General features: G+C 36.4%; 2 protein-coding genes across 2 annotated transcripts; one reads left to right on the top strand and one right to left on the bottom strand.

Moving 5' to 3' along the window:
* Positions 1–5408: 5408 nt before the first annotated feature.
* LOC148046171 (olfactory receptor 14A16-like) lies at positions 5409–6380 on the bottom strand. The gene has a single exon (XM_087714567.1). The coding sequence runs from the start codon at positions 6378–6380 to the stop codon at positions 5409–5411; it is 972 nt and encodes a 323-aa protein (XP_087570693.1).
* A 10290-nt stretch (positions 6381–16670) lies between these two features.
* LOC148046172 (olfactory receptor 14J1-like) lies at positions 16671–17615 on the top strand. The gene has a single exon (XM_087714568.1). It carries the CDS (start codon positions 16671–16673, stop codon positions 17613–17615), a length of 945 nt encoding a protein of 314 aa, XP_087570694.1.
* The last annotated feature ends 2247 nt before the right edge of the window (positions 17616–19862 follow it).

Consider the following 19862-nt stretch of genomic DNA (forward strand, 5'->3'; position numbering starts at 1 on the left):
GTTGGACTTCCTGTAGTTTAAGGGCAATCATGGCTGTGTGGCGTGCTTATCCAGCGCTACATCAGTTTTTTCTGGGCAATGAGAGATTCCCAGGCATGGCTTCCTGTTTTGAAAATCTAAATTTTTTGAAGGATTTGGCCCTCATGATAGATATTCTAAATGAGATTTCACATCTGTCAAATGCCCTGTAGAGGAGGGACACAGATATCATCAAGGCAGAAAAGTTAGTATTGAGAACAATCAAAGCTTTTGAAGTGCTTAGACAGAGAAAGGACAAATATGAAACAGAACTTATGGAAATGCTAAAAACGCAGGCCTTCAAAAACAGCAATTTAGCTCCAAATCAACGATTTGTTGTCCTTCCTCATGACAAGATTCTTTCAAGCATCATCACCAATTTGAACAAAAGGCTGATGGATTGCGACCATCTAAAAACAGGTAGCCAATTGCCAGCCGCAAACAAGTTACATTTTATCATATATTTGGAGCCAGATTACTGGAACATTGAAGATGTAATCATTCCATGGGCTGAGGCATAGGCAGCATTGTTTGAATTTGGTGAAATTTTTAATTATGAAATTAATTTGAATGACTACAGAGATTTTTTGGAAAATGTGCTAAAAAATCCAAACAAGTACAAAATTCCTGACAGTATCAGAAAAGCTAGATATATTGTTAGGACAATTGCTGTTAGTTCAGCAGAGGCAGAAAGGGGGTTATCAAAAATGAACCACATATGTTCAGAGCAAAGAACCCGCCTAATTGTTCCAAACATAAGTAATCTGATGGCGATAAGTTTTGTTGGCATGCCTGTTGAGAGATGGCACTCAATTCCTGCAGTGAAAAAGCTGATGATCCATGAATAAAGACCAAGAAAGCTGCAACTGAGGAGTCTGGAAGCCTAGGAACAATATGGAAATATCAACAACCAGAAAACCAATAACACAAGTAAGTACTTGAGTGTATCTCTTTCATTGTGTTATTGTTATATAAGGTATAAGTGCATGCGATTAAAGTTCTCCTTTCTGTGTCTCTTCTTTGTGCAGGTTATTGGAGCAAGGTGGTGAGATGGTGGTGTACAGAAGACCGGCAAGGCAATAATCTTCCTTCTGTAAGTAGCTGTCTTTATTGTTTTGTGTGCTGGTTTCATCCTAATGCAGTGCATGCAATGGAAGAGTTCATTTCTGTGTCTCTTCTTTGTACAGGCCATTCATGGGAATCAGTGATACTGAAGACTGAGTGATACTGAAGGACAGTCATCTTCCTTCTGTAAGTAGCTCTTTTATTGTTTTGTGTACTTATTTTAATCTTATTGTAGTTTATCAATTGGGGCAAAGAATTCAGTGACATTGTCTTGGCCACTCCCACCTGGTCACATGTGTGTCAAGCCACTCCCTCCTGGTCACATGGGTGGCAAATCACTCCCACCCAGTCACATGGGCAGCAAGCCACTCCCACCTGGTCACATGGGTGGCAAGCCACTCCCACCCAGTCACATGGGTGGCAAGCCACTCCCACAAAGTAAGCCACACCTACAGAAGAGGTTCCAAAAATTTTTGAAACCCACCACTGACCAGACATATCTGTCATAGTCAATAGTCAGTATAATTTTTAGATTTTCCTTTGCTGAAATAATTCATTTCCCCCAAAAAAACCAACAATCTTTATTACAGTCATAGATCATCACAAAAGTTAAATATTAAATAAATACATTCTGTAAAAAATATTGGAAAATAACTAAACCACGTAGTAATATGAAAAAGGATCTTTATAAGTATTTTCCCCCTTATTATCATTGCAGCAGTACACAATTTTGCTACATCAAAAGTGGTGGATGAATTCAACTCTTGAAGAAGATGGTTCATGTAGAAATTATCTGATCTACCTAGAAATCTGTCTAATAGAAGGAGAATGTACATTGATCTGATGCCCTGTAAAACTTGCAGTACAATAGGACATCTGAGATATCTTCAACTTCCCCACTGCCACATGCACACATTTGCTCAGTTACTGGAGTTTCATCATACCTGCCCTGCGAGAGTGCTGATGGGAGGATATTAAAAAAATGCTATACTCCTCTTAGGAAAAGTCAGATCTTTTATATAACTTGCAAATTCCCACACATTCCATTTAATCTGATATCTTCTTTAAAGAAATGTCCTGTTAAGTTCTAGCTGGAACTCCATATCTCTTATTCTATTGATAAGCACTTGCTTGGCTAAATCATAGCCTAAGGATATTAAAAACAATGGGGAAAGTCCATAGAAAGCTAGCTTATGCTCTATCATCTGTTTCCATGGAGAAGGGAACTTGTCTATCAGGATTAAAGGGTCAGACCCGCTGGGAAGAATTGAATTTTTAATCAGTAAGTTTTCATCTTCAAGGATTTAAGTGATTTTGGATTGTTTACAAACAATATAATAAATAAATATAAATACATGACTAAGGGTAAAGGTAAAGTTTCCCCTTGTACATATGTGCTAGTCATCCCTGACTCTAAGGGGGTGGTGCTCATCTCTGTTTCAAAGCCTAAGAGCCAGCACAGTCCAAAGACGTCTCCATGGTCATGTGGCCGGCATGACTAAATAGAGCACTATTACCTTCTCACCCAAGGTGGTTCCTATTTTTCTACTTGCATTTTTGCATGCTTTTGAACTGCTAGGTTGGCAGAAGCTGGAACAAGTAACCTGAGCTCACTTTGTTATGCAGCACTTGGGATTCAAACTTCCAAACCGCTGACCTTTCTGATCGACAAGCTCAGCATCTTAGCCACTGAGCCACTGCATCCCTCAAATACATGACTAGAAGCATATTAAAAACAGAGTTAATAACAAGAATAAAATTTACATGTTAAAAGTGAAAATCAAAATTAAACACTTTAGAATTTAAAAAGTTAACAACATGGAAGGAGAGCCCTCAAACCATCCCCAGTATTGCATCATATTCTTAGGCTTCAGGCTAAGTGGCAGAGCCAGGTCTTAACATTCATCTCGAAAACTCAAAGATTAGACTTGATGCACTACTGAGTCTTTTTCCATTGTCACTTTTTAAAGTTTCTGTATTAAAATCAAAGTGAGGAGTTTTGCCTCATCTTTGGGTCAAAATGTTCCAAATGCGGGGGTCCCAAAAATGCTTTTTTCAAGAGGCAACTGGACTTTCTGGTTTTTCTTTGAAGACATTTCACTTCTTATGGTTTATGGTTTATGGTTTATTAAACTTGTATGCCACCCTATTCCCAGAGGGACTCAGGGCGGCTAACAAACTCATAGGGAAGGGGGGGGGTAATACAATGAAAACAAACAAGACAAAACAATTACAAAAAACAGATTAAAACTCCTCAACAGCCGCAACAATTCGAGTGGGGCTGGGAACTCATCAGCCCCAGGCCTGCCGGAACAGCCAGGTCTTAACGGCTTTGTGGAAAGCCTGAAGGGTGGTGAGGGTCCGAATCTCTATGGGGAGATTGTTCCAGAGGGCCTTCTTATCCGAGGAGCTTCTTTAGCTCTGACTGGAAATGGAAGGATTTATACTCCTTGAACACAGTTGGACATTTGCATTCTTTTAGCAGGTTCTTAAGGTCACCTGGAGATTGATCTGTGTCATCAGGGTCACCTGAGTAGTTCAAGTAGGTGTGGAGCCTTCTTGGAACTGTTGAAAGGACTGTGTTGTAGATTGGAGATACATGAAGACAAAATGTCTTCAAGAAAAGACCAGAAAGTCCAGTTGCCTCTTGAAAAAAGCAGCTTTGGGACAACTATGACCTGGATGACTGAGAATCTCCATAGATAAAAAGTGGAGGCAACAGCAGAAAAGGATGTCTTTCTAGATCCCACCACTCAAAATTATTTGACTAATGGGATTCACAGCATTCTATCTCTGCTTAGCTGGATGTCATGAGTTATGTAATTAGGATGATGACTCCTGGTGGCCCCTCAGTTATCCTTGTCCCAATCCATGTGGATCTTTAAAGATGATAATTGAATTGGGCTTAGTTTCTATACAGAGCTTAACCTAAATTTGTGTTGTCTGAAAGTAAATATCATCATTTCCACCTATTAGTCAGGAAAAAAAATAAACCCTTTTCCCTCTCTCTATTTATAACTTCTGATTTATTTTCCAAAATTTTCACTTTGTCAATAATTTATTTTAAATCTGCAGTCAATTTCCTTAAAGAACCTTCATTTTTCTTCACTTCTTCCATATATTTTTTCATCCCTGTAAATCCTTCTTCCATTTCTTTTTAAACTATTGCAAACATATTTTAAGCAAATTCTTCAGCTAATTTCTGCAATATATCTTTAAAAAAGGGCATTATCAGAAATTTGTTCTAGTAAATCCTTGTATTCACCAGGTTTATTAGCTTTTCTTGTGGTTGCCTGGTGAGAAAGTGAAAGTATGTCAGTTATTTTATTGCTTCATTTTTTTCTGCTTAACTTTTATCTATTTTGACCCTTTTAGTTTCACTACACTTTCTGTAGTCACAATTAAACAATCTAGCTCATATTATTTTTATGTTCTCATCCACAGAGAAGTCTGATCTGTTACTCTAATTAAATTTACTATTTTCAAATACTCTTTCATTAAAGAAAAATAATCCTGTTTTTTTAATCAGTTATCTTTCCCTCTTTAAAAATTTCCAATATCATAATCTTGTCAAGCTTTTTTTTTCTTCAAAATATTTGTAAGACATTTCCCCTCTTCTTAAATTCAAAAGCAGATGCTCACTGAGATTTTTTTTTAACCTTTGCTGTGATTTGGACTATCTCCCTTAAATAGTAAAGCAAATGAATCATGATGTGTTTTTTTTGTCAGCAAATGTCTTTAAAAAGCTGTGATGCAATTTAGGTCACTTTTTAAATCCTTGACTACCAAGCTCCTCACAATCAACCACAAGACTAAATTCCTGCAGGAATTTTTCTAGGAGCAGCTCTTCCAGACCACAAATTGATATGCCCAATTTCTCCTTCATCTGTAGGAATTTTCCATCAGCAGAACTAACTCCTGATTGGCAAATCCACTGCTATACTGTTTCTGCATCTAACTACAGATCCAGAAACCAGGCTTGAATAACATGGATAATTACACTATGATAACATTAAAGTTAATATGGGCTTTAAAAATCATTTTATTACATATTGATACTATGGAATAAACATTAAACCCAGGTTCTGTCAAAAATATCCTTAGGGATCACAATTCAGGAGCATATTATTAAATAAAAATTCCAGATAAATATACATTATGTACTGGGACCTATTGGAAAATTATCAAGAGAAAATTAAAATCAGAACAAATTAACAATTAATAGTAGGATATACTTGTTAATGGTTTTCACATTTACAATTGAAAGATTGTAAGATTAAAATGGATAAAAAGAATTACAGTTAAAGTAGATCCCAAATCTAAATCTAAAAAGGAAAAGCAGGAAAAGAATGCTTAGAACCAAAGTTTGGACCTAATAGTTTGAACAGGGCTGTCTTTATGTCTTTGTTTCTCATGCTGTAAACCAGTGGATTAAGAATGGGTGGGACAAGGGAATATGTAATGGTCAGCATTATATCCAGATCAGAGGGAGACTTTGAGGGAAGCTTCATGTATGTGAGTGTTCCTGTGAACATTAACACAGAAACAACAATGAGATGGGGAAGACAAGTGGATAAGGCCTTTTGTCTTCCCTGTGTAGATGGTATTCGGAACACTGCACTCAAAATCTTTATGTAACTTACCAAAATGAAGATAAATAAACCTAATACTATAATAATACTGAAGGCAAGAATCCCAACTTCACCTTGATTGAAATCTGAGCAAGTGAGCTTTAATAATTGTGGGATCTCACAGAAGAACTGATCAACAACATCAGAGCAAAAAGGAACTGTAAATGTGCCAATTGCATGCAGGATTCCAAATAAAAAACCACTGATCCATACACTAGCAATCATCTGGGTACATGTTCTCCTGTTCATCACCATTTCATACTGCAAGGGGTTGCAAATTGCAACATATCGGTCATATGCCATGACTGTGAGAAGAAAGAAATCAGATGTCAAAAATGAAACGAACAAGAGAGCTTGAGAAATGCAACCAGAATAAGAAATGTATCTGGTATTCATGAGAGAATTTGCTATAGATTTAGGCATAATGACTGAAACAGAAGCGAGATCCAGCATGGCCAAGTTCATGAGAAAAAAGTACATGGGAATGTGCAAATGGTGGTCAAAAGTCACAGCTGAGATGATGAGAAGATTTGCTATTACAATTGTGAAGTAGAAGGCTAGAAATACAAAACAATGTAGAATTTGTAGTTCCCGAATGACTGAGAATTCCAGAAGCAAGAATGTAGTCACAGAAGTCTGGTTACCCACCAAGAGTTTCTTATTCATTACTAAGATGTATATACCATCTGAAAAAAAGAAGAGAAAATAATTAAAAGTACAGTTGGAGTCAATTTGGAAAAATAACTATTTCTGTGGTCATTCAGAAATTGTAATTCTCAATTTGTACTTTCATGCTTCAGTACCAAATCTCCCATTGTATATTCATCTTTGAATAAATAAAAAGCATTAATAAGTCTTTGAAATGAAAATTTCACTCCATTTTAGATTTCATTTATAACTACTATCTCATTAGAATTAAAATCAGAAAGTAATAAAATAACTGAACTGAAATAAAAAAAATTGAAATATTCAATTGCCTGCACTATTCTGATCTTTGTAATTATAAACAAGTGATGGTATGGCATTTGCAGAACTCTCCACATTGATATTCATTCTGATGTCATCTACTGGTTTACGATGACCTTTTGCCTCTGCTCATAGTAGCTAACAAAGAGCCCAAACACCCCAAGATTACTTATTTTGTAATTGAAAGTTTGGCAATCTGGGTAAGTGTCTGTTTCTCTATGTATGTATCCAAGTATCCAAAACAACTGGAAACATCCAGATTGCTAAGGTGCATCAATGAACAAACATATAGATTAACATTTCCCAACCTGATAACAACAGGATAATTACATACTCTAAGTCCTGTACAATGCTCTAACATGCGTTACTTGTCTGTAATTTAGGAAAAGTATCTACCACCATTTGTTTCAATGTTATTACCGTTCTTGCATTTAATATATTTACCTACTCAACAGGTAGAATGAGAGATATTGTTAAATATCAGAAAAATGCTTACTTTAAAATAAATGTAATCTATATTTTAAAAAGACAAAATTGTATTTTGGATTCTACAAGATGGAAAATAAACAATGCTAAATATAAACCCAGTCAACAAAACAGAAAAGCAAATATCTCAAATATCCAATAATTCATTATTATTACAATTTATGCCTATTATTAACTTACTATTTTTGGTCTTTGCTTCTCAGTTTATTTCTGATGTTCTTCTTCCACCAATAGTTTATAGATGATCTACAGAATACTATGACTATTTATACACATTTTATGTTAATACATTAGATAAATGAGAAATTTGTCTAGTGTCTTGGGAAACAGACTTCATGCAAATGCCTCAAGAGTGAAACACTACTTAGAAGTATACAGCAACACAGCAAAGAGACTGGGTCAATAAACTCAACTTCAATATATCTGATTATATTGATGTGTTTCAGTAATGAGTTTTCTTCTGTTTTGGGCAAAAGATTAATTATTCTCTTGGTCTTCATTTGCTTATTAGACTATGATATTGAATATGTACTAACCATTATTAGCAGAACATGTACTAGTGTTCTTCATTACTACATTACTAAGAACTAGTATATAGTTTTTACTAGTAAAGTTTATCAATTAAATGTTCACTGACAAGACCCTAATTAGTTTTACATTAAAAGCTTTCTTTTGTCTCCTAAGTGGCTCTCTGCTCAGAGTTGTAGATATGCTAAGCAACGGTTGTGCTAAAACATTGCTTTCTATGCTTATCCTCAATGTGTGACTACTAATTCTCTTGTAATCTCTTCCTCTCCAAGGAATGTAAATACAAATATTAATTTCATCTTGCTAATCATTCCACTGCAATGGTATGCATTCCAAAAAGGTGGGATGTATTGAGGGGGGAGAGCTGTAAGTTTTACCCTTTTCATCCAGTTTCCACATGAGTCAAGTCATAGCATAATTTCTTTATCTAACTTTTAAAAAACAGTGTGCAAATCAAACGAGATTTTCGTAACCTGCGAAGCACCAAGTTATTATCTTCTGTTGTTGTTACAAATTCGCAGCTACTCCATTCTTTCCGATAGGGAACTGCATTTCCCAAGATGCCTCAGGTCCTCAAAGCGTTGAACGCGGTTTTGCAATTGACTCCAGCGAGGCCCGGTAGCCGCCGGCTGGGGTGGCTGTCGGCGCTGGTGGCGGAGCGGACGCGCCGTTTGTTACTGCTTCCAGCAATTGAGACAGACGAGGGAAGCGTCTGAAACGGATGCCGCGGCAGGAGAGTGAGGGGGCGGCGTGCCGTTTCACCTCACGCAGAGAACTTCCACTCGGTTCCGGGGCTTCTGCCGGGCGGCAGCAGCTCCGGAAGCGAGTGGAAGTTCTCTGCGCAACTAAAACAGACGCCGCGGCAGGAGAGCGAGGCGGCGGCGTGCCATTTCACCTCATGCAGAGAACTTCCACTCAGTTCCGGGGCTTCTGCCGGGCAGCGGCAGCCCTGGAACTGAGTGGAAGTTCTCTGCGTGACTGAAACAGACACCGCAGCAGGAGAGCGAGGTGGCGGGCGCCATTTTACCTCGCGCAGAGAACTTCCACTCAGTTCTGGGCGGTAGAAGCCCCGGAACCGAGTGGAAGTTCTCTGTGCGACTGAAACGGCCGCCGCAGGAGAGCCGCAGGGTAGGGGGGCGGGATGCGACCACGCCTCACGGACTTGCAGCGTGGTCGCTGGGAACCGCATAGCACAGCGCTGCCACGCCGGCAGAAGCTCTGTGATTCCGTGACCGAGTGGAAGTTCTCAGCGTGAGCGGAAGCAGATGTTTCACTCGCGCAGAGAACTTCCACTCAGTCACGGAGCTTTTGCTGCCCGTGGCGGCGCAGCACAGGAGCTGGCTGTGACGCGAGGAGGTGAAATGAACTCCGCAAAGGGGGAGAAAAAGTAGAGGAGGGCTGTCTCCTCCCCCTAGCGCCTCCTGATTCCCACCGGTACCAATCCATAACATGATTACTCACCAGTGAGTAAGCACAGCTGCAACCCCAAAAGATGAAATCAAATGGAGACTCGCGCAGGTATGTTCAGCTAAGTTGAGTCCAGCCAATCAGTGAGCTGGCTGGGATGGAAAATTTTCAGCACGCGGCGTGTTGAAAATTTTCCATCCCAGCCAGCTCACTGATTGGCTGGAGTCCAGGCCAATCCAATCAGTGAGTGGCAGGCTGGGCTGGCTTAAATTTGTAGGATAGAACGGAACAATGAGCCAGCCCAGCGAACTAGCAGCTGATGGGTGGGGGAGGGCGGCGGCGGTGGTGGCTGTTTTCACCTCACGCAGAGAACTTCCACTCGGTCCTGGAGCTTCTGCTGCCTGTGGCGGCCCCTGTGGTGCGCCGCTACAGGCGGCAGAAGCTCCATGACCAAGTGGAAGTTCTCTGCGCGAGGTGAACAACCACCGCTGCAGGGGAGGGCGGCGGGACCCAACCACGCCTCGCGGACTCGCGGCGTGGTCACTGGGAACCGCGCAGCACAGGCGCCGCCACGCCGGCAAAAGCTCCATGAGTCTGTGACCGAGTGGAAGTTCTCCGTGCTGTTTCCTCCCCCCAGCGCCTCCCGATTCCCACCGGTACCAATCCATAACATGATTACTCACCAGTGAGTAAGCGCAGCTGCAACCCCAAAAGATGAAATGAAATGGAGACTCACGCAGGCATGCTCAGCTAAGTGGAGTCCAGGCCAATCCAATCAGTGAGCGGCAGGCTGGGCTGGCTTAAATTTGTAGGATAGAACGGAATGATGAGCCAGCCCAGCGAGCTAGCAGTTGATGGGCGGGGGAGCAAGGGAGCTGCGAGCGCCAAAAAAAGCATGTTTTTTTAAGAACGGTGCGGGACGCGGGAAAATTTATGAAAAGTTGTGCCTGTCCCGCCAAATGCGGGACGTCTGGTCACCCTAAGGATAGAACAAGTATTGACACTTTTGAACTTTGATGTTAGGGAAGAAAGCCAAAAAAGCTTATGCAAAGATTTAGCTCTAGTAGTGTGAAAGATGACTGATAGATGACAGAAAATAGATAGAAAAGCAGCTAATGAGCATTACCACTATTACTGACTTCTCCAGACAAATGAGTTTAAATGTCAGGTTCCTGAATACATTCTGAGAAATATATTTCCTTTGTCAGTTATATTATGTATGTATAAATATACAGAAAGAATAAGATAAATAATTTCAATATTGCAATAAATATTTGATAATTAATTATAAATTATATACCAGGATTAACTTTGTAAAAAATGTCTACATAATCTGAAAAATCTTCCTTGTTTAACATTCTCTGGACAGTGAAAAAATGAGTTTCAGTCTTTTTAATTATCCCCAAAAAGCACTTAGAATAATGTTTGGTATAGATAAAGTCGAAATGTTTATATTACAATTATATTTAATGTTTTATACTTACACAATTTCTATTTATAGGAAAAAATTGCCTATGGGCAAACTGGAAGTCCCTTCCCAAACTTCCAGGTTGCCCATAGGATGGTTTTTTGCCCTCCAGAAGCTCTGGAGGAAGAAAAATGGCCCAGTGTGCAAAAAGTCTGGTCCCAAACTTCCGGTTTGCATGTTGGGTTGTTTTTTTGCTTCCAGAGGCTTCAAGGAAGCCCTTGGAGGGAAAAAAAAAAGAAAAAAAAGGCCGAAGTCAGCTGGCCAGCACATGCATGCATGCTGAAGCTGACAGGGCAATGCATGCCATAGATTCACCATCACGACCCTACTGGATAAATAGACATCATCATAGATACAAGGAGATTGGATGAATAGATATCACCAGAACAATAAGAATTATTAACAATTTCATTTCTTTTTCTTAACCCTTCTTGTCAGACAAATTACCTTAACATCATTTATGACCAGAAAAATATGTAATGGTGGGAATGGAAAATGCATCAGAAGCAAAGGAAACTTGCTTTGAAAGGTAGTATGTAAAAAAGAGAGAGAAAAGAAAGAGACAGACTTATATCTATTGAATAAACAGTACAGTTACTTCTAACCTCTTTTTGTATATGTGAATATTTTTAAATGTACAGAAAACAAGAAAAGTAATTTCACTTAATATGCAATAATAACACTTTCCAATTTAATATGGATTATAAATTGTTAAACAGGATTAACTTTACAATATTTTCTGTGTAAAGTACACAAGAAAGCAGGGATGGGTTCTGGCTGGCATTACGGCCAGTTCGCTTGTCCATGCACTGTGCAATGAACATTGCTCTATGCATGCGAAGAACTAATAAAAAGATAGCGATGATGGCAACCATGAAGGCAACTGGTTTGGAGGCATGTCCAGTCTGGGTCACTATCCAGTTCTGTGACCCAGGCCGGCACATGACTACAAAACTGCTCCGAACCAGTAGAAATCCACCTCTACAAGAAAGTGCATAATCTCTACAAAGGTTCTTCTAACAAGCAAACTGTAATGAGTCAAGTGGAGGGGGAAGATGTGAAACAATATAGTCCTTTACCAATCTCTCGAAACACTTCATCACATTAGAAGCAGATGCATATAACACATCTAAGAGAAAGACAAACTTCATTTTATTTTTGTGAAGTCATATTTTCTGCTATATAGCTGTTATTTCTGAAATAGTCTTTTATATCTTGCTCTTAATTTTGTTGGGTTTTTTTGGGGGGGGACAATATTTGCTGCTTTTCTTTATATAGGGACAACTGCTCTATAGCTTATTGTAGGCTATTTCTCTTTTAATCCTATTAAAGTATTGTTCTATTTTATTGCACAAATTATCTCCTCTTTAAACTGTTTAGCTTTCCCTTTCCATTTTACCATTTCTTTTTTTCAAAATAAATTATTGTTTCAAGATAGAAAGGGGTTGAGGAGTCGGAAAAGAAGCTAGAATTTGCCAGAAACAAATTACTAGCAAATTTAAATACCAATTGTTCTGTCAGTGTTCTTTTCCTGGTGCTTCTCCTTCCTTTTCTTGTGTTTGTGTGTTTTCCTCTTAACCAATGCATATTTCTTCTGAGAAACACCTCCTTCCTTTCCTACTAAAATGTAGTTTGAAGCCTGCACAACAAAGCATGTGCACCACTCTGAAGCTATTTTAAAGCAGTCAGGATCCAATCAGCTGCACTGATACGTTGTAACATTCTTATACAAAATAAAAAAGTAACATGTGTATACAAAGTAACATGCTTATAAAATTATGCAGCCAAAAAGTGACAAAAATAATTAAGAAAATTAATTATGCTTAAATGACCACATTAAAAATCCCCCAAAGTTACTTTGCTTTTTATACTGTACAAAACAGTACAGTACTCTGATTGTTAGTCTACAACTGCCTAACCATTGTTTTGCTACAATTATGCAAACTGGTTTTAACAAATTTAAGATCTAAGGAGTTTATATTGGTAATCTCTTCAAAAGAATGAATAACCTCATTTATAATACAAAGAAAGATTCTGGGAATGCCTTCAAAGTGATTTTTATTGTATGTTAATTCATTTAAAGTGCACATGGAAGAAATATATACAAATCCAAAAACAGAAAGATTCAGATTCAGAAGAAACACTAGCTGAGCTGTCTATCCAAGTAATAGACTAAAGAAACCTGAACAATGAAATACTAGCTCTAATCAGGAGGTGAGGTTTTCCTCTCTTGTAGATTTTCATAATACTAAAGACCAGTCTTAATTTTGTTTTTGCATTTATTTCTCCTCTAAAGATTGCTGAAGTTCCTTACCATTTAGTAGAGATTGTATGTCTCATGCATGTACTGTACAAAGGAATAGGGCTTGGATTGTGCTAGCATGATCACCATCTCGTATGTTTTGATACTTGCCCTGTCTTAAAATGCTTCTCAACTCAGTTTTCAGCAATAAGAATAGTCATCATCACCTATTATTTAAAAATGAAAATGATTTGCTTAAACAGCTTTTAATACCTGCAAAATAGATCTCATAGTTTATAACAAATGGTGTAGGAAAAGTCCCTTTTAAAATAAAGTGGTAGAACCACATTCCTTATATAGTAGAAGGAAATATTTTTAGAATTAAAATTATTAATTAGGATTAGAATACTTTATTTGGCAAGTGTGATTAGACACACAAGGAATTTGTCATCGGTTTATAAGCTCTTGGTGTACATGAAAAACAACAAACTAATTATAATTGAAATAATACCAATAAGAAAAGGTAATAGAAAGATGAGAAGGATAATAACAATGCAGCCATACTACATGGATAACTATACTGAGGGAATTAGCTGTTCAGCAGATTGCAGGCACAAGAGAATATTAGTAACCAAAGTCACCATCTAAAATATGCTAAATAAAAATTAATAAGCTTTAAATATTTTGTAACACATTATTTCAGATGATGAAATAAAAATGGAACTACTGAGCCCCAACCAAACAAAACATATTTGAAGAAGAATGTGAAAAACATATTTGAAGAAGAATGTGAAAAACATTTGAAGAAAAGAATGTTTTGCCAGTCATTATTAGGGATGGGTCTATTAAGTTTTGAAATTGGGAAGTTCTAAAATAGATATGATGAAAAGTCTTATGGAATCATTTGTCTATTTGATGCAAACATCAGGACAAGTAAACTATTGTGCACATCAACTGGCCATTTTTCCACTCTTTCATAAAGATCAATAAATATAGTGTTATAGATTCATCATCTCAGTTTGCATCAATATCTAAAACATTACCAAAGCAATTGTCATTACAAGTTGAATGTGCACACTCTGAATATTAGATATTGTGATGCTGGCCTGGAAACCAAGAGATTGTGAATTCTAGTTCCATTTTAGGCATGAAAGCCAGTTAGGTGATTTTTCGACCAATCATTCTCTCTCAGTTCATTCCACCTCACAGAGTTGCTGGGAAAATAGGAGCAGGATGGAGTATTATGCTTGTTTGCATCTCTGATTTGCTTAGAAATAATGAAGATGTATAAACAAACAAACAGTTGTTATTTGTTTTTTATCATTTCCAAGTCTCACAGAATATACAGTATCTCCTAACTACAGAAGGAAAAAACAAAATTCAGACTAAATAAATAGGTTTTCTTTTCCCTATATGATTGTCTAGAGTTGAATCCTGGGAACAATTAAATTAAATCCTTGTTGGAAAAATAAACACTCCTGGGGCAGCAAAGATATGTTAAATACACCTTCCTCTTTGGTGAAAATCTCTTTGTCTGATAAATTTTGAAAACATCAGGTATGACCAAATAAATGTTAAGGGCTAAATTTGCATCCAGAAGCCAAATATATATATGCAGGCAAATTGTAAGCCACCACAATAGCTAAATATGTAATAAGTAACAAAATTGCTTGCTTCCCCAAGAAGCTGGCATGAATATCACTTGTCTAAATGCAAACTGAGAAAGTTTTGTTATGTTATTTGCACTCTTCTTACTTGTGTGCCATATGGATGTCCATATACGTTCATACAACATGTTTAATTAATATAGAGAGCAAAGGAAAAACACAAAATCAAAAAGGAATTCAACCATAATACTATTTTTTTCTGTTGCAATTAATTTTATGGCAGCCTTTCTGGTAAGAAGACTTGGAATATTCAATAGAAGAAATGCATAATAGTCTCAAGTTTTACAACAGACACACGCACACAAACATACAAACTCAAATTCATATTCCAATGGCATGGACATATGAATGAAATTTGATTGTTGTTTTGGTTCCTTAAAGTACATTTTTAAAACTATACCCAGTTCTTATATACATTTATGTTTCCACTCACAGAGTAGAATTTTAACCAATTTCAGAGTTACAGTTAATTGTACAAACACATTATAATTTATTCATTTCATTTATATTATATTTAAACTGAAGAAAGAAAAAAAGAAGGAAGGAAGGAAAAAGGAAAGAAAAAGAAAGGTGTTATTGAAAAATTTGCATAAAGGTAAGAATTGAAGAAAAATTGCACTTCAGTTGGCATACTTTTTTTTAAAATCAGGTTCTTTAGTTTTGTAACAAATGTTAACAAAGTCAATCTATTTTCCTAGCTTCAGTTTCAAATCAACATTTAAACACAATGGCAATGTCAGATGTATTACTGCTAATTTTTTTATATTAAACTGTCTGTCACAAGAGGGGCAACTCATGGTTGATTTGCTCTGATATTATTACCATATTATTGTCATGTAGGTGTGCTCCTATAAATTAATTTATTGTTCAGCCACACAATTATGAACATTTAAATCTTCAGATATTCAGAAAATTGTTTTGTAACTAATCATCATTTAAAAGGCAAAAGATCAATCAATCCATTTAGAATTATATATTGGAAATAAAACTGAGTGAAAAGCACATGAAATGGGAACATGCAGGCTTACAGGAAATTCATTATTTCTCCTCTTCATCTTAAAATTAAATTAATTAGGATCCATCATTTTACAAATCGTATTTATCAAAAAGATCTTGTTCCATATATTTAGCTGTTTAAATCTATGTTTAATATTATTTCAATCACATTTACAAATACATTTCTTTCTAAGATCTATCTGAACCACATTATAATAATTAAAAAATAACTGTGGGAACACCATAACTTGCAGAGGGCATAGTTTGAGAGCTCACACGTTTCAGGGAAAGTGAGCAAAAATACCCAAGGCTTTATTGTACCACTTTATTTTGGTACAATAAAAAAACAAATTATGACATTCTACAATTAAAAACACATATCAGTATTTATATTAATAGATTAGCAGAGCAATTGATGATATGGGCAATGCAGCTCTGTACTAATTTATCATAAATTCCCTTCTTTCTCCATAATTTAACCATTATTCCAAGGCCACAATTGTGTTGGTATAGGAATATATTTATTTTTAAATGACTGTTTTTGATGTTAGCAAAAGGAGTATAAATTATCAACTGTTTACATAATGTCTTTTGAATTCTGCTTCTTTTACAGTTTGAATGATTTTATACTGGAGTGCATTCTGGAAAGGAAAATAGTAACCCAAGTTGCACAGACCTAGAGGAAACATTTCCTGCTTTAAGACTAGTAAGTAAGCCTTAACTTGTAAATTTTAGAATTATTGTAAAGAAAGAAGAAAGTGATTTATCATACTACAGATATCCATAATGGCAATTTCATATTCACCAACTGAATTTTGAATAAGGAACTGGGTTGATAACTTTCTATGTTAAAACTAAGGAAGTAAGATCACTTATTTGGAAAACTTTCCTTCACTGAAGTAATGATGTAAAAATATTGGATTTAAACCCTAATTTACATATTCATGAATTAATGAGGAATAGGAAGCAATATTAGGATTCAAATGAAAGGTGCTGTGTTAGGCACAGTCATAAGCATTAGCCTGGTGGTATATTGTATTGTATTGTATATAGGTAAAATATTACGTAGAAATGATAACATTCTTATCGTAGTTCTATTAAAAAAAGTAATGTCAATATACAGGCTACTGAATCTGCTCTTGTTTAGCTTGTACTTCTGTATTTTTCCAGATATATCCTGTACTATTGTATGAAACATGGATAATCAATCAACAATCTCTGATTTTCTGCTCTTTGGCTTCTCAGAGATACGAGAAATACAAATATTATACTTCTTAGCTTTCTTGGTGTTGTATTTAGCAATTCTGATAGGGAACCTCATCATCATCTCTGCAATCATTTTCAACCATCAGCTGCATACTCCAATGTACCTCTTCCTGTTGAGCTTAGCCATACAAGATCTTATGAGTGCTTCAGTCATTGTCCCTAAATCCATGGCCAATATTCTAATGAATACAAGACAAATTTCTTATCTGGGATGTGTTTGTCAAGTTTTCTTTTTTGTTCTTTCTATGGGATCAGATTTTTGGATACTCCCAGTCATGGCATATGATCGCTATGTTGCTATTTGCAATCCATTACAATATCAACGAATAATGAACAAGCAAGTCTGCATTTACATGATTCTTGCTGTATGGGTGAGTGGCTTTCTAAGTGCACTGCTGCATACCTCTTTTATCTTTGGAGCCCCTTTGTGCTCCAACATAATCAAACAATTCTTCTGTGAAATCCCACAGCTACTTAAACTCACATGTAATGGTTTAAACCAAAATGAAATCAAACTAATTATAGTCATTTGTGTAATAGGCATAGGTTGTTTTTTCTTTATCATTATAACTTATGTGTCAATTTTCAGTGCTGTTCTGAAAATGCGTTCTTTGGAAGGAAGAAAAAAAGCTGTCTCTACTTGCTTACCTCATATTATTGTTGTTTCAATTTTCCTATTTTGTATATTTGTTGCTCATCTGAGGCCTTCCCCTGATTCACCAGATTTAATCACAACTGTATTGTATTCCATTGCCCCACCTCTTTTGAATCCTATCATTTATAGTTTGAGAAACAAGGACATCAAGATTGCCTTGTCAAAACTATTAAATATGTCAGAGTTATCCAAGAAAATATCTTTGCGTTTTCATACTTAAGTATCAAAATATGTGGATGAAAAACATTATAAATTCCAATCATGAGATCACTGACAAAACTGGACTATATTTTTCATTAGCAGGATAGTTTAAATGTAAATTGATATTTGAGAGAATGTAGCAGAAAGGACAAGAGGGAAAAACCAGTTGTGCGGATAGTTAATCTGATTATTCTCTATTAATTTTATTGGAATGTTAATAAAGTTGTTTTGAAACTGTAACAAATAACATGTATCACACTACAATCATGGAGACAATGGGTCAAAAAAGAAAGTGTTAATGGAAAGTGGAACCCAGGAAAAAATAATTTCTAATTTTTAAAAATAAGTCATTTGGAGAGAGAAAAAATCCAATCCTACATATTTATACTTGAAATGGTTAGTGTTCTAAATAACTCTTCTTTGCAATTCAGAACTCTAAGACAAAGTCCATCAAAGTAAGTATTTATTAGTGAAGTCATATTGGCACCTCTGAGGAAAACCTGAATCTGAAATCCCACATTTCCCCCCACTCACACTAAAATTCACACCTTGCCCTGTCCAGGGACATTCACATCACATGGCTCAATCAACCTCCTGTCTCAGCTGCTGCCAAACTTCATTCAAGTCCCTCCAGGTGCCAGCAGCCCAACCTTGATCTCCTATGAAAGAATGTTGTTATGACTATACTCCCTTCGCTACTCTCCTGTTATCACTGTGGTAGCCCTGTAAAGTTTGGCCAAGGCGGACAGAAATGATGTCTCAGGAAGATTATTATTATTTGTAAAGAACTACCAATTTTGCATTATTAGTACCATTCTTAAGGAAATGTGGCACTTGAAGACTAGATATACAAAGTGTTGGAATAAACTACCCAAAGCACAGCTTAGTTTTTAAAAATTTCCTAAAATTCAAATATATCATTTTACCTGTAGGTTTGGGAGTGGGTAGGTGGGTAGGTAAGAAAACTGACTAAGCAACTTCCATGAATGCAAGCAATGCACAAACGAACAAAACACAAATTCTTTAACAGCTGAGATTCTGTGGCTTAAATCTATTGACAAATTGAATCTTTCTAAGACTGCAGGAATTGCATGTGGATCCTATTTGCCTTGTTTGTCAACATTCTGACCCCAAAAACTGTGATTGCAACAGGGACATAATAGTTGGTAAATCTAATTTGTTGGTAAGTCTAGTTTGATTTTATTTTTCTACATAGGATAACAATTTTTCTTGCTCTTTCCAAGTATCAGAGGATTGGAAAACATTTTTTTCATTCCCATAAGTCTTCTTTCACTCAATCTCTATGACACATAAATTTGTGCCACTAGTTATATAAAATAGTGGACACAATCTAGACCATTAGAATCCTGCATACTTTTGTTTGAAGAGATCTCTCTTTCTCAGTTAATCCTTGTTCACCTCCCCCTGAAAAAAGTATAGGCTTATCTTACTATGGACTTCTAGTAAAATCACCGATATCGCTAAAGTTTAAAAAGGTCTTGCAAGAGCTTAAGCAATGTATTCTAGATCTAGTTTTACCCAAAGGATAAGAACATACTTTCTTGTCATAGTGACATTGGACTATTGGAACAGCCCTTTATCTATACCTAAATATTTAGATAATATTTTTTCTGTCCTTTACATAAAAGCTTTTATTCTAACCAGCTTTGACACTTTGCCATTAAGGATTCTGTATGGGAAAAACCTTCTTCATAATCAAATCTGTCCTGTAGAGGGTGCTGAATTAACATTTGTGTTCTACTGAGTTTCCATTGTAGCATTGATGGCACACTGAATTAACAAGAAAACATAATCTTTGTATTAGCTGACACATCTTTAGAACTCTCAAGAATGGTGGCAAATAGGGTTCAATCAAGCCATACAAAAGAAACTTGTGTTATAATCAAGATTCATTATTTTGTCCCATTTTAGAAGGCATAAACCAACTTCTTCTTTTTAAATATTTTAATTGACATTAATTGGCAGGTCTCTTTGCAACCCCACCCCCTCTCTCTTTCTCATCATCTTATCCATCTGCATACCTTCATTATGATTTTTGGAGGGATTTTTGCTTACTCCCTCCTTCTTCAGGCCATTCTTTTAATCTAGATCACAATGAACCAGAATCAGATACGTTTATCTATTGAAAACATGAGGTTTGGGCAGACAAATCAGTGGAAAGCCAAAATAATACATGAAATTAATAAATAAAAATAATGGTGTTTCTTAGGTTTGATAGTGACTGGGTTGAGAAAATATAACTGAT

This window comes from Thamnophis sirtalis, unplaced genomic scaffold (genome assembly GCF_051295495.1).
Source record: "Thamnophis sirtalis isolate CommonGarterSnake01/CBP01778 unplaced genomic scaffold, rThaSir2_p1.2 scaffold_4, whole genome shotgun sequence".
Classification (NCBI taxonomy): Eukaryota; Metazoa; Chordata; class Lepidosauria; order Squamata; family Natricidae; genus Thamnophis; species Thamnophis sirtalis.

Bases quoted from the DNA above. Each gene is read 5' to 3' on its own strand.
- LOC148046171 (XM_087714567.1), bottom strand. From the start codon at position 6,380: ATGAATAAGAAACTCTTGGTGGGTAACCAGACTTCTGTGACTACATTC.
- LOC148046172 (XM_087714568.1), top strand. From the start codon at position 16,671: ATGGATAATCAATCAACAATCTCTGATTTTCTGCTCTTTGGCTTCTCA.